The sequence below is a fragment of the Cololabis saira genome, chromosome 8 (assembly GCF_033807715.1).
Source record: "Cololabis saira isolate AMF1-May2022 chromosome 8, fColSai1.1, whole genome shotgun sequence".
NCBI lineage: Eukaryota > Metazoa > Chordata > Actinopteri > Beloniformes > Belonidae > Cololabis > Cololabis saira.
The window spans coordinates 8,706,782-8,722,318 of record NC_084594.1 but is presented as its reverse complement, the minus strand read 5'-3'; the positions used below and the strand labels follow the sequence as shown (position 1 = coordinate 8,722,318).

The following is a 15,537-nucleotide window of genomic DNA, read 5'->3' as shown; positions in this document are numbered from 1 at the left end:
CAAGTTCCAGTCGACTAAAAGTCTGAGCATTTAAGTCTCATTTTAGTCAGAATTTCCAGGACCATTTTAGTCTAGTTTTAGTCAAAGATTGTATTTAGCCAAACCCATTTTACAATTCAAACAAGGTTATCTTATTGTTATATTATTGTTACCTTATAGACTCAAGAATACATTCACTCCGGATACAGAAGACTCTAATTTGAGTTTACAACATGTTTATTTTCTCCCCATCTTTTTCTTTTTCGACACATTGGGTTTTCTTTTCCACATCTATGAAGGAAAGTGTATCCAAAGATGGATCTTCTTTTTCTCCCACTTTACATTTTAGTCTTGTTTTTATTCCTCTATGATATTGCATTATATATTTAATTATCATTATCGTCACATGACCAGCATTTTCGTGGCGTCTCGTCTCGTTTTCCTCAGGTGCTAAAAGTTCGTTGGCGAGGATATTTAGTCATAGTTTTTGTTGACAAAAGCAACTTTAAAGAGTCTCCTTCTTTTCCTCGTACCAGCAGCGGGTCGATGGACTGAGTCCCGGCAGACATCTGCTAGTCCTGCTGGTCGTCATTCAACTAAGTAACTGGTGGAATGGAAACTGGAAATGCTTTAATTGTCCCCAACTCAATCCGACTTTTAAACACCAAACCCATTTTTTCCTTTTTCTATAGACCTGTTTCTTTCTTTTATCCTATGTAACTGTTTTATCCTGTAGCCCATGTGATTGTTTTTAACTCTTGCTACGAGTACTTGTGCTTATGTAGGAATTTGTTTTTATTATTGTACTGCATGTAAGGATGTGTGGACTGTGATTTTTGCACTTGCACTTTTGTCCTCCCGCAACGAAGTTCCTAACGGAAAAATAAAGTACTTTTGAGTTTGAGTTTGAGTTTTGAGTTAACAACTAACTTACTTCTGCAATGAACTCGACCCAGGAGGAACAGGACGCTCCCAAGAGACCGAAACTCAAGGCTCTAATATTAAAGAAGAAGCAGTTCTGGGGGAGGGGGGCAAAAGAGGAAGGAAAAGAGTTGATGGAGGAAGGATGGAGGAGAGGGGGAAGAAGACGAGCTCTGCATGCGAGGAAGGAGGGATGGGACGTGGCAGAGACGGAGGAGTGTGGGAGGTCGATGGCTCGTAATGTCACTCCTAAGATAGCCGGGTCAGAAATCAATAACCCGTCTCTCGGGCAGGACTTCACAGAGCTGCTGCAGGATGGATTTCTATGAAGATTTACCTTTTACTTCTGCACCAACACCGAAAAGAGAAACAATATGACGCCCAGTTCTTGTGGCAGAAGCACTAAGGCCCTGTCCCAATACTCCCACTACCCCTATTTTTCAGCCCTACCCCTAAATTTTGTGCGTTCCCGTGAGGGTAGTGGTGTCCCAATTCCTCTTTTCATCTAGGGGGAGTGGAGAAAACTAGTGTAGTGGCTATGAATTTGTCCTTACGGATCGAGGGATTTCGGATGCTCACTAGGTGAACTAGGGCCAGAAAAATTTCCCAGAATGCTTTTCGTCGTCATTTGTGGACTGAATAAAAAAAAAAACATGGCGGACATTTTTTATTTTTTAGTGAATAAAATCAATATTTTGAGTTAGTTTCTGCATAAAAATGTGTCTTGATGACATTTATAGCGAGAAATATATATTTTACTTTCATAATATTCACTCAGTGAATTTACATAATCACTCGTTTGCCCGTTGGTGCGAAGTCTTTTTCAAACCTCGCCAGAATAAAGGCTGATTTATGGTTCCACGTTACACCAACGCAGAGCCTACGGCGTAGGTTACGCGGCGACGTGCGCTGTACGCCGTAGGGTCTGTGTCGATTTAACGCGGAACTATAAATCAGCTCCGGAGCCGGCAGGCAGAAATCCCGAAATTTTCGGAGCAAATTTCTTAACAGGCGTAGCTACAACTGTTAGATTTCATCTATTAAACAAACATTTATCTTCCTAAATGATTTAATTCAGCCAGCGGTAATTCTCCACAGAGCTGCAGGTTTCTCCCCGGGACGACGGCGCAGGTTGACCTGGCGATCACGTCTGTACTCATCGGGTCAAATTTCTTAACAGGCGTTATTTGGATAAACTGAGCCCAGGTTGGGGATCTTAACGGTTACTTTTACGCCTGAAATCTATTAAAACTTAATTAAGTGTCATATTAACAGCGCTACAGCTGAAATTAGAACAGCTTTTGGCTCTCAGCTTCCTGACTTTAGTGGTGGTGCTGAAAAGTAGGAGTAGTGGGAGTATTGTGACAGACCTGGGAAGATTTCAAGTGCCCTAAAATCTGTCCCTTCTTTTTTAGGGGTAGTGGTAGTGAGGGAGGGTTAGTGGAAGAAAGTAGGGGGTGTATTGGGATTGGCCCTAATATCATCTCCCGATGACGTGACATCCGGGCTGCAGCCGACACGTCTTCGGTGTCGGTGCACAACCGTCGCGTTTACTATAAAACGCACCTTTGTTCATTTAGAAAACAACCTACAATCAGCGCCGGGCCTCCCAGCCTTCATGTCTGCCGGCTAATTAGAGAGCGTGAGCTGTGCAGGCCGGTCACGGGGCCCGGGGAGCCGCGGATCTGCACAGCAACTCGTGTGTGTGTGTGTGTGTGTGTACATGTGTGTGTGTGGCAGATGGCGGGAGTGCCCCTCGTGCTGCTGTTCCAGCCCGGTTGAATACCAGGATATGATGCCACAAGTACGCCAGAACCTTCCTGCTTCCTCGTTATCTGACAGCAGCGATGACTCGGCCACGGCTCTGCAAGTCCCGTCACGTTACAGGACAATAAAAAAGAAACTGAACACCTGAAACACATTAGGAGTCCTTCTTTTAGCTCCGATTCTTACTCAGTTCTGACCCGGTTAAATAGCAGCTGCGACGGCGAGGACGTGCAGGGCTAAAATGGGACGTTTGCGGCTCGAAAACCAACGTTTGAGGTTTTGAAAATCATACAGAAAAAGACAGATGTGACTTCAGCGATCGTCTTCTGCAGATCTTCTGAGGACTGAGTCACCACATGAGGTTTGTCACGTTGATTTCTGAACGCCACACTGGGCTTCAGCGAGGAAACCGCCTCAGGCCGACCCGTCTGGGCCATGTGGCATCGATGAGACGTTCAGGACCGGCGTGAACAGAGCCGTGAAATGCTGACTCAGCAGGCGGCAGGTGAAGAAAACTGCTCGTGTTGGTGATTCAGCGTCCGTCCTGGAGACCTCCGGCCACATCCTGGCCGAGGTCCACCGGCGCTCCGCTGCCGCAGCTTATTTAACCATAATTGTGATTAATGGACCACAAAGATTTAGGATTCCGTCATAGAAACTGGCTGAGAAAGTAGCACGCAGCCGTACATGCAGAACTCTTTTTAATGATATGAATGTATTCCTTTGAATTCTGTAGAAGCAAACTGAGGCCCCGTTTACACGGAGCAAAAACGGAGGTGTTTTCATGCGTTTTGGCCGTTCGTTTACACGAAAACGAAGCTCAAAGTCTCCAAAAACGATCATTTCTGAAAACTCCGGCCAAAGTGGAGATACTCCGTCTTCATGTTTGCTTGTAAACGGAGGGAAATGGACATTTAGGCTTCAGAACGTCACATTATGCGACAGAAACGTCACCAGCGTCATGTGTGCAACCTGTGTTTACAATTTGTTTGGCCACCGTCAATATTTTCTTGTATTTTACCTGTTTTATATTCTAAAGTCACACTTAAAAGTAACTCCACTTCTCTGTCACTCCAAACACAAGACTCTCGTTCCGTCTTGGAAGTAACTGGCAGTCAAGGCTGATTTATGGTTCCACGTTACACCAACGCAGAGCCTACGGCGTAGCTTACGCGGCGACGCGCACTGTACGTACGTAGGCTACGCCGTCGATTTAACGCCGAACCATAAATCAGGCTTCACAAGTGTCATTTGTTGATGTTTTTTTCCAGGATTCTGATTGGCTAGCATTAGGGTTGCACGGTATACCGGTACCAGTATAGTACCGCGGTACTAGAGTTTTGAAAACGGTACTATACCAGCATTTAAAAACAAACGGTACTTTATATATTTTTTCTATGCAAACGAATTGGTAAATTGGAGCCTGTCTCTTTAAGCACGGCGAGGTCCGCGAGTGTGACGTAGTTGCAGAAGCAGAGCCGCCTCCCCCTCCCACTCGCATGCGGAGGAGAGAGAAACGAGAAGTCGCGTGTTAGACAGACAGAGCGGGTTGAAATAAAGTTGAAATAAATAGAGATGGCAGCTGAAGAAAAGCCCGTACTTTTGGACAAAATGGGGGCCCGAAGTACGGTGTGGAAATATTTCGGGTTCAAACCGAGCGATAAGGGCGAACCACTGAACCAGACGCACCGCAGTGCAAGCGCTGCTACAACGTGAGGCAACGCTTCAAACTTGTCCAAACGTTTAAAGGACAACCACGCGGACTTGTTCCACGACTTCAGTCAAGAACGGCAGCTGATAACTTTGTTCACCAGTTCACTGCACTGTCATGTCAATGAAAGAAGTACAGAGCCTCTCCCAGCCCGTAGTAAACCTACAGCAGCCTATACAGAGAGTTAAAACATGTCCATGGTTAATAAATGCAATTTTTAAAATATAAAAAAAATATATATATTTAAATAAATTCCACAGACTAGAATATAATATATTAATATATTTTTTATATTTTAATATTATTTAATGTTTCATATATATTATAAACCATTAAGGCAATGAATTATATAAATTAATATTACATATTAAAACACACTTTTGTAAAACATTCCATTAGCCTACAATATCTAATCCTATCCTAAAGGACTGTCTCAGAAAATTAGAATATTGTGATAAAGTTCTTTATTTTCTATAATGCAATTTAAAAAAACAAAAATGTCATACATTCTGGATTTATTACAAATCAACTGAAATATTGCAAGCCTTTTATTATTTTAATATTGCTGATTATGGTTTACAGTTTAAGATTAAGATTCCCAGAATATTCAAATTTTTTGAGATAGGATATTTGAGTTTTCTTAAGCTGTAAGCCATGATCAGCAATATTAAAATAATAAAAGGCTTGCATTATTCAGTTGATTTGTAATGAATCCAGTATGTATGACATTTTTGTTTTTGTAATTGCATTACAGAAAATCACAATATTCAAATTTTCTGAGACAGTCCTGTAGATGAGAGAATGAGCCTCAATTTATTTTTCTAGTTATGCCCAATTAATGTTTCATGTGGCCTATAGTTTCAAAACACAAACCTTTTGAACAATGAGAACAAGTAAAATAAAGCAATGGCATTTAAATTAAAATGACCATGTTAATTAAAATACTGTACCCCCTCCCTCCCCCAATTACAGAAGTCTAGTGCTCCTGGCTCAGAGAGGGTGACACCACCCACTCAGAAGAAGGAGTTTTTGCTGCTACAGTATTTTATTTAACATGGTGACTTTAATTTGAATGGCATTGCTTTATTTTACTTGTTCACACTGTTCTAAAGGTTTGAACATTTTAATATCCCATGCCAATTATTTATTTTATTCATTGTTGTTATTTTTCCCAAAGTCTGCTTTAAAATAAAGGAAAATATTGACATTTGAGAGAGTTCCACCTTTTTACAAAAAGTATCGAAAAGTATCGGAAAGTATCGAAATACATATTGGTATCGGTATCGAAACAGAAATTTGGTATCGTGACAACCCTAGCTAGCATGACTTTATCTTCTCGTTACACTGCCCCCTGCAGGTTTGGATGCTCATAGCACCTTTAACGGCATATTTATCCGGGTTCGTGTAAACGAGGATATTTTTCAAAACGTAGATGGGGAAATATCCGTTTTTGTAAATACCCGGCTATGTGGAAACGTGGCCTGAGTCTCGTAAATAAAGCACGAGACGCTCCGGATAAGTGTGAGTTAGGGCTGGGCGATTTTGGACAAAAATAAAATCCCGATTTTTTTTCTCTGAAAACCCGATTTTCGATTTCGATTTCGATTTTTTTTGGTAAAACTACAAAAGACAATCGAATAAATTGTTTCAAATATTATTTTTTTTTAACTTTATTAAAATGACAATTACAAATCAAAATGTTTCAAATATTTTATCTTTATTTTTAAAGAAAAATAGCAAACAAATTTCCCTATTGGGAATGAAGTGCAATTGAAAGATACTGTAAATCCTCCTTGAGTTTAGTAAAGTGACAACATTTACAATTTTCTTGACCAAACAAAGATGACTAGATGAGCTCCGTCTGTAATGCAGCCAGTTGCAAAAAAGGAAAATCGATTTTACGATTTTTTGCTTTTTTTAACATCGTCTTGATTAATAAATCCGATTTAGATTTAAAATCGATTAATCGCACAGCCCTAGTGTGAGTGTTTGATTTGGTTCAGTGAATCTGAGGAGAGTTTCACAGCTCGTCACTGTATCGCTGTATAAACGATAACGGATGTCCCAGGAGACGACAGCGCTGACAGCTCCGGTTTAAAGAGTAGGACACGTTCAATAACCGCTGATAAACCCGAGAGCATCAATTATAAAGTAAGCTCCACTTAACGAGCCGTCAACGACAGTTAGTCGATATTTTCCAACAGTCAAAAAAGACACTAAAATTGATTAATTGTCTGATCAGCAAATGTTTGCTTTAAAATGTGACTTCATTAACCACAAAGTCCAAAGTTCTCCCATAACATTTAGTGTGAACGTATGTGTGAAAAACTGTTTTTTAATTTAGTGCATTTTCTAAAACATGAAGTCTGAAACTCAGAAGGAAAAGCAAACGGATTCTGCCGAGGGCTGCAGGAAATGTTTTGAGGAAGTCCCTCCGCTCCGTTGCCCTGGAGACTTCAGGTGACTCACTTTTTCTTCCGTCTGATAAAAACGACTTGGGCATTTTTTTGCGATGTCGACACCGACCGTGGCCTGTGTTTTTCAAAATCCAGGAGCTTCCAGTTTTTCCGGACGCAGAGTCCAGGGATTTCCTGCCGAGCGGGAGCCCAGATGGGGATGAGGAGGCCAGATCTGTGGATGGTTTCTCCGGAGGATCCAGCTGACGGCACAGCCGCCCGCGCGGGAGCTGCAGGCCGGGCGGGAGCTGCAGGCCGGGCAGCGGCGGCCGGCGGCCGGGGAACTGAGCTTCCCTTTCATGCTCTTCCTCTCCAGCTGTCGGGGAACAGAACCCGGCGATTCGGAGACGCTGGATGCAGAACCTTCGACACGAGCTTCTGTTTTCTGTCCAATACTCCCAACTAGGGATGGGCAGTATGGACTAAAAAAATGTATCACGATCATTTCTGGCATTTATCCCGATAACGATAAAAATTACGATTAAAAAAAATACCAATTCAACTCCACCTTTTCAACTATAAATCTATCACCACATTCAGTCTTTGGAGCCAAAACACTGCTCTAAAATACTAAATGCTACTAAACGTCTGTCTGTCTTTCTTTCTTTCTCATATATTTCTTTCTCTTTCTTTCTTTCTTGCTCAAATATTTCTTTCTTTCTTTCTCATATATTTCTTTCTTTCTTTCTTTCTTTCTTTCTTTCTTGCTCAAATATTTCTTTTTCTTTCTTGCTCATATATTTCTTTCTTTCTTTCTTTCTTTCTTTCTTGCTCAAATATTTCTCTTTCTTTCTTTCTTTCTTTCTTTCTTTCTTTCTTTCTCAAATATTTCTTTCTTTCTTTCTCAAATATTTCTTTCTTTCTTTCTTTAATATTTCTCTTTCTTTCTTTCTTTCTTTCTTTCTTTCTTTCTTGCTCAAATATTTCTCTTTCTTTCTTTCTTTCTTTCTTTCTTTCTTTCTTTCTTTCTTTCTTTCTTTCTTTCTTCCTCAAATATTTCTTTCTTTCTTTCTTTCTTTCTTTCTTTCTTCCTCAAATATTTCTTTCTTTCTTTCTTTCTTTCTTTCTTTCTCAAATATTTCTTTCTTTCTTTCTTTCTTTCTTTCTTTCTTTCTCATATATTTCTTTCTTTCTTTCTTTCTTGCTCATATATTTCTTTCTTTCTTTCAGGCTCATTTCTTTCTTTCTTTCTTTTAGGCTCCTTCCTTCCTTCCTTCCGATTTAACACAGAACCATAAATCAGCTTCACACAAAAACGTCATCAACGGGAATTTATCGTTTTTACCGCGAGATGACAAATTCTTACTTAATTCTTTTGACGGTATATCGCTAACGGTAAAATATCGCCCATTCCTACTCCCAACGCCACCGACGACGGCAGCTGCTAGGAAAACACGACTAGTTCATCTGGCGGCTGATGTTTCTGCAAACCCTCGTCTTCTTCTGGTCTCGCTGAAGTTCGTCAGGCTCGTGATTCTCTCGTGTGTTTACATTTCTGATCTGATCAGCATCCCCGCTCCTTTATTCAGATCTGTATTCCAGTCCTCTCAGCTGCAGAAAGTCACCACCTTGATCCTCAGCCCCATCTCGTGCCAAACCCCCCCCAATCCTAGTGCAGATACATCAGAGGTTGTCGGGATGTAATCTGACGTCAAAACTTACGTCACATACACATGCAGAGCAACATAATCCAAATGGCGTGCTTGTTTCGCTTTGAATGACATGCAGATTTGTTCAGGCTCCATGGATAAGATTTAAATCAAGCTGCTCAAAAATGGTGACAAGATCGTTTATCAATGGGAACAAAATGGATTATAAAGACAGATAAATATAAGTAATCGCTAATGTTGGTTCATTCTGGGGTAATAACACAGCGTTTATCGTAGCTTTGTCTGTTTGACACGTCTCAACCACAAGCCGACGTCTTTATTGACCATGTGCACGCAAAAGGTTCACAAGTATATTGCTGCAAAAAGCTGAAACTGATCAGTGAAATCATTGATGTTCCAGTCAGCACAAACTCTTCTGTAAACACCAGCAGCTCCAGAGCAATTGCTGCTTATTTTGTTGGTTTTTTAAGTAGACGTTACATGAAAAGAGACGGTGCTAACCATGAACATCTGAGAGCAGCGAGGCGCTGACAGACAGACAGACAGACAGCTAAGGGCAGCCTGGTTGACTAACATGAAAGAGCACACAGCTGGTAAAATCCCCCCCATCCCGCCCCGTTAGCCGCTCACATGGCCCACTTCCAGGTTAAAGCTCGGCTCAGTCGTCACCCAATCAGCATCAGGACTGTCCAGAGTCCCCGCTCAGCTGCTCAGCATCTACACGTCAACGTTTAAACGCAGGGCAACAGTAGTGATCCACACCTGAGACACTGTTCATACTTTTCCCTCAATAAGATTAAAAGTATAATGATGGGAAGAAATGGAGAAGATACTTAATTTAAGGACATTGATGAATTGTTAAGTCCCGCCCTCAAGCACTAATGAGCCAATGACTGCGTTTCCATGCATCAATAACCCTTTTAAAACCCGAATATTGGCAATAACCCGGTTTTGCACGGCCATGTAAACACCAATAACCCCTTTGAATTAGTGATGCACCGATTGGTCGGTAACCGAAATTGTTCAGACGAAAATGGCAAAAAAAACAATTTTGGTGTTCGGTGGAATAAGTGGGGAAAAAAACGAACAATTAATAACGGCGTTGTAATATAAGGAAATAGACTGGCCGCTCCCGTACCGGGTGCACCACAAACATAAATCGTTGGCCAACCAAAAAGTAACCACATGAGAATTTTACCTTAACATTCACCAGGAGGTGGAACCAAAACAACAGAATGCTGGAAATTAAAAAATGTTTTTTATGTTCAATAAATATTGTCTACCTTGTAATTTTGTAAAAGATTTTTTTCTTTGAAAAGCATGCCTAAATCAAATTTATTTGATTTATGCAATGGTTAAAAAATTGGCAAAATAAATGAAAAACTGCAAAGAACCATGTTCGGTATTGTTCGGTATTCGGCCAAGTGTTTATTATTAGTTTCGGTTTCGGTTTCGGCCACAAATTTTCATTACGGCATCACTACTTTGAATAACCCGAATTTGCTCATATTCGGGTTTTTAAAAACCTGAATATGAGCCCTGGGTTACTCCTTTAAAACCCGAATATTGGGTCATGTAAACATCAAACGGAATATCCCCATCAAACGGAACATGAATTTGTTTTCTGCGCATGTTCTGTTCACAAGGAATCTTGGTCTTTTGAGTCCAGGAAGTTCTTATAAACACGGAGAAACACAAGACCAGGAGGAGACTAATCACTTCATAAATGTAATGAAGGATATGAACATTTCTGCATTTGTAGACGGTAGAAAGTACCGGGATAGAAGATTTACAAGAAGGTGAGAGAAAAGTTGCGTGAAGCTGCATTTGTTTTGAATTTGGATACAGGAAGAAGAAGCAGAAATGACGGGAATTGGGTCATGACGTTCTCCGCGCGTCGCTGTTTTGATCCAGATATCCCGAATGATTAATTACCATGTAAACGGAATATTCCGAATGTTTCAGTAACTGGAATATTAGCAATAACCCGAATTTTGAAAGCATGTAAACGTAGTCAGTGGCTGTTGAGTATAATTAGTATATTTCCGCTCTATTGACAGAACAATCTGAACTCTCATCTGTTTTAGGGCTTTTACTGTATGTCCCAACAAGTAAAGTAAAATACCATGACTGGGATACGTGCAACATTAAACCCAGGTATTGCGAGATGGTGGACAATGGAGTTTGTTTCATTACATTTCCCAACTCCCAACAAAACTAGGTTAAATGTCTGCTTTGGATTAAGCTGCCAGCTTAGTGTGAATAAAGAAAATAACAAGGATTTCTATGTTAGTTTTAAGGTAAACCAAAGCTACAATGGTTTCAACTGTGCTAACGTAACCTGAAGTTATCCAATAGTAATTGTTGATGATGTCACCTGGTGTCGGCATCTCTAATTTATCCTCCTTTCCAACTCTATATTTTTAGATTATGCATATTTATGTCATATCTGAACGCTCAACACAGACTCATGAGCCAATGGCTGTTGGGTATAATTAGAATCTGTCAGCTCTATTGACAGGACAATCTGAACTCTCATCTGTTTAATGGCTTTTACTGAACATGTATGTCGCCAAAAAAAGTAAAATGCCATGACTGGGATACTTGTAATATTAAATCCAGGTATTGTGAGACTATGGAGTTTGTTTCATTACATTTCATAAATCTGAACCAAACCGATCAGGATCAGGGTAAATCAAAGCTACAATGGTTTCAACTGTGCTGACATATTAATATTAATTGTTGATGATATTCACCTGTGATTGTGATGATAGACATTTCCAATTTATCCTCCTTACCAACTCTATATTTTTAGATTATGCATATTTATGTCATATCTAAATGCCAGAGGTGTCAAGTAACAAAGTATAAATACTTAAGTAGCCTAGAAATTTTGGTTATCTATACTTCACTGGAGTAATTATTTTTCAGACGACTTTTTACTTTTACTCCTTACATTTTCACGCAATTATCTGTACTTTTTACTCCTTACATTTTAAAAACAGCCTTGTTACTCTATTTCATTTCGGCCTTTAAAAAAAAAACTATCCAGTTAAATTGCTCCATCCGGATAGAGTGAATTTGGTTGTGGTTGTTTCAGATGTTCTTGTCCAGTTTTGTTCTTACATCCGTTCCCTCAGATTCCTGCAACTAAACTTGGATGTACATTCCAATAAAGGTTAGGATAAATGATAACATGCCTCTGAAGTTTGACTTTTTGCACCATAACAATACTTATAGACAACTAGTCATCATATCTCCTGCTCTCTGAAACACATGTTAATGCTCAATAGTACACATATATGGTTCTTTAATATATTTGCATTATACTAAGATGCATTCACTTTCAATGGCTTTTTTCCCCCTTACATTACTTTTACTTTTATACTTTAAGTAGTTTTGAAACCAGTACTTTTATACTTTTACTTGAGTAAAAAACTTGAGTTGATACTTCAACTTCTACAGGAGTATTTTTAAACTCTAGTATCTATACTTCTAGCTGAGTAATGAATGTGAATACTTTTCACACCTCTGTCGATTTGTGTAAAAAAAAAAAAAAAGTGGTAAAAACATCTTGGGAGGTCAAACAAGTAAACTGTGCGGGTAGCAACAGTAACTAAGGGGGGCGGGGCTTAGGTCAGCGTAATTGATAAGTGAGCATTGCAGGGAATCCCCAATACAAATGAATGGAGCCAATCAGAATATACAAATATAACCTTTGTCAATACAGAAACAGCTCATGATGACAAGTATGAAAGAAAAAAAATACAAAAAAAATTATAAAAATATTACATAACTATAATAACTTTGCAGGAAGTTTTTTTTTTTAATTATTGATTGATAAATTTTACCTTCATGTCGTTCATGACGATCTGGAAGAGCCCTCCCAAGGCGCTGCATTCCTTCTCTATACCCGCATCCATTTTTCCACAGGCTCCGGAAAAATCCTCAACCTCACAAGGAGAAAACTTTTTTTCTTTTTTTTTTTTTTTTTTTTAAACCTCCCCTCCAAAAAAAACAAAAATAAATAAAATAAAACTTCCAGACAAGTTTAAAAGTACTCCAGCTGGTGAATGAGTGCAGGGGGGAGGTTATTCAGAGGGATTGAGGTGAGTTGGGGGTAAATAAAGCAGAAACAGCCGGGAGGAGGAAACACAGAGATCCAGGTCGGACTGGCTGCTGCAGAATAAACGGCCCCACACGCCGCGCATCGCGCCCCAATCCCGGGTGAAGCCCGTCTGCCCGACGGCTGCTGTCCTGCACCGCCGCTCCGGCCCGTTCTGGCCCGTTTGTGTCCGCGGAGAGACGGAGAGAGCGAGGACGGTCCGCGCTGCGCCGGCCGAGTCCCAACCTGCAGGAGCGAAGCAGGGAGCGTCAAGCTGGCGGAGCCGCCAACGCTGCTTCCGGTCCGCCCCTTCAGAGTAAAAGAGGTTTTACACTAGTACAGGGGTCGGCAAGCCAAAATGTTGAAAGAGCAAAAACACAAAAAACAAATATTTCTAGAGCCGCAAAAAAATGAAAAGTCTTGTATAAGCCTTAGAATGAAGGCAACACATGTTGCATGTAGCTATATTAGTTATAACTGGGGGAAGATTTTTTTTTTCATTATGCACTTCGAGAAAAAAGTCGAAATGTCAAGAAAAAAGTTTAAATTTCGAGAAAAAAGTCGAAATGTCAAGATTAATGTTGGAGTACAACCTTGAGAAAAAAGTTCAAATGTCGAGAAAAAAGTCAAAATTTCGAGATTAATGTTGGATTACAATCTTGAGAAAAAAGTCGAAATGTCAAGAAAAAAGTCGAAATGTCGAGGAAAAAGTTGACATTTCGAGAAAAAAGTTGAAATGTCAAGATTTTTGTTGAAGTACAATCTTGAGAAAAAAGTCGAAATGTCGAGAAAAAAGTCAAGATGTCGAGAAAAAAGTAGAAATTTCGAGAAAAAAGTTTAAATTTCGAGAAAAAAGTCGAAATGTCAAGATTAATGTTGGAGTACAACCTTGAGAAAAAAGTTCAAATGTCGAGAAAAAAGTCAAAATTTCGAGATTAATGTTGGATTACAATCTTGAGAAAAAAGTCGAAATGTCAAGAAAAAAGTCGAAATGTCGAGGAAAAAGTTGACATTTCGAGAAAAAAGTTGAAATGTCAAGATTTTTGTTGAAGTACAATCTTGAGAAAAAAGTCGAAATGTCAAGAAAAAAGTAGAAATGTCGAGAAAAAAGTAGAAATGTCGAGAAAAAAATTGAAATGTCGAGAAAAAAGTAGAAATTTCGAGAAAAAAGTCGAAATTTCGAGAAAAAAGTCGAAATGTCGAGATTAATGTTGGAGTACAATCTTGAGAAAAAAGTTCAAATGTCAAGAAAAAAGTCGAAATATCGTGAAAAAAGTTGACATTTTGAGAAAAAAGTCGAAATGTCAAGATTAATGTTGAAGTACAATCTTGAGAAAAAAGTCGAAATGTCGAGAAAAAAGTCAAAATGTTGAGAAAAAAGTAGAAATGTCAAAAAAAGTCAAAATTTCGAGAAAAAAGTCGAAATGAGAAAAAAGGGGAAAAAAAGAAAAAAGAAGAAAAAAAGGAAAAAAAGAAAAAAAAATGAAAAAAAGTTAAAAAAAGGTCAAACATTTTTGAAAAAGCTCCAGGGAGCCACTAGGGCGGCGCTAAAGAGCCGCATGTGGCTCTAAAGCCGCGGGTTGCCGACCCCTGTTCTAGTACCTACTCAGCGTGACTCGACTCGCCTCGTCCTCGTTTGTTTTTAAACACCCAGGTGAGAAGTAGGAGGTTGGAGTGAAGCTGCTGTGACGTATTTGATTGTGTGATCTAAACGGAGAAGACAACAACACTAAAGATGTAGAGCCTGGAGGAGATAAACTTAAACTTAAACTTAAACTTTATTTATTTATATAGCACCAAATCATACAATATAAAATGCAACACATGGTGCTTAACATGCAGAATAAAATAACAATAAAAAACACAATTTAAAACATTCCATACGACCCCACCCCCCACCCTCCACGCGTACACACACACTCACTCACACTCATACACATGTGCACACACTCACACGCCCACACACACACACACACACACACAGTAAGTGGACTGGTGACATGGCTTAGCACTAACGATCCAGGTGAGGAAAACACTACCTATGGGTGGCCGTCCACACTGAGAAGCTCCACCGACCACGACCACAAGGAGCATCGCCACAGAGACCCCCCCAACCCGGACAGACCGGGGCAGACCCCACACAGAAGGTGGAGCCCTCCCCCAGCTACCCAGGCCTGAGGGATCCCCATGACGACACCCCCATGGGCGGAGCAGGCACACCTCCCAGTGTGAACGACCCCCCTGAGGAAACACTGGAGCTAAAAACTAAAAGATTAAAAGAAAGTAAGAAATGCCTAAAAGTGTAAAATTTTAGAGAAATCTATATAAAACTTAAGATGAATAATAAATAACATAAAGTAAAAAGTCACTAAAATGGATTAAAGTTTTAGAGATAATAAAAGAGCTAAAGAAGTAGACACAATACATAGCTAAAAAGACTAGGTAAATGAGATCAGATAAAAGCCAAACTAAAAAGGTGTGTCTTGAGCCTCCTTTTAAAAATATCAACGTTCTCTGCGGCCCTGAGGTTCTCTGGCAGGCTGTTCCATAAAGAGGGGCCATAGTGGCTGAATGCAGCCTCACCGTGGGTTTTGGTCGAGGTTCGGGGAATGGTTAAAAGGCCGGTGCCAGAGGACCTCAGGGTCCGTGAGGGTTGATACAGTAAAAGCAGATCAGATAAATAAGATGGCCCAAGACCGTTAAGACACTTAAAAACCAGTAAAAGAACCTTAAAATCAATCCTGAAACGGACGGGGAGCCAATGCAGCGATTTTAAAACAGGGGTAATGTGCTCCCGCCCTCTGGTCCTCGTCAGCACGCGAGCGGCTGAGTTCTGTAATAGCTGTAGGTTATTAATACTCTTTTTAGGAAGACCAGAGAGCAGGGCATTACAATAATCTAAACGACTAGAGATAAAAGCATGCATCAGCACCTCCGTGCTGGCCTGAGAGAGAAACGGGCGGACTCTGGCTATGTTCTTTAGATGGT

General features: G+C 40.1%; 1 protein-coding gene across 2 annotated transcripts in view; it reads right to left on the bottom strand.

Annotated features, from left to right (window-relative positions):
- The window catches only part of LOC133448298 (protein MTSS 1-like), a 107,912-nt gene extending 95,094 nt beyond the window's left edge, over nucleotides 1-12,818 (bottom strand). For both annotated transcript variants that reach the window (XM_061726692.1, XM_061726693.1), the window contains exon 1: nucleotides 12,296-12,818. In XM_061726692.1, the coding sequence (XP_061582676.1) occupies nucleotides 12,296-12,367 (72 nt within the window). In that variant the 5' untranslated portion in view covers nucleotides 12,368-12,818. The remainder of the gene's footprint in view (nucleotides 1-12,295) is intronic.
- Between the last annotated feature and the right edge of the window lie 2,719 nt (nucleotides 12,819-15,537).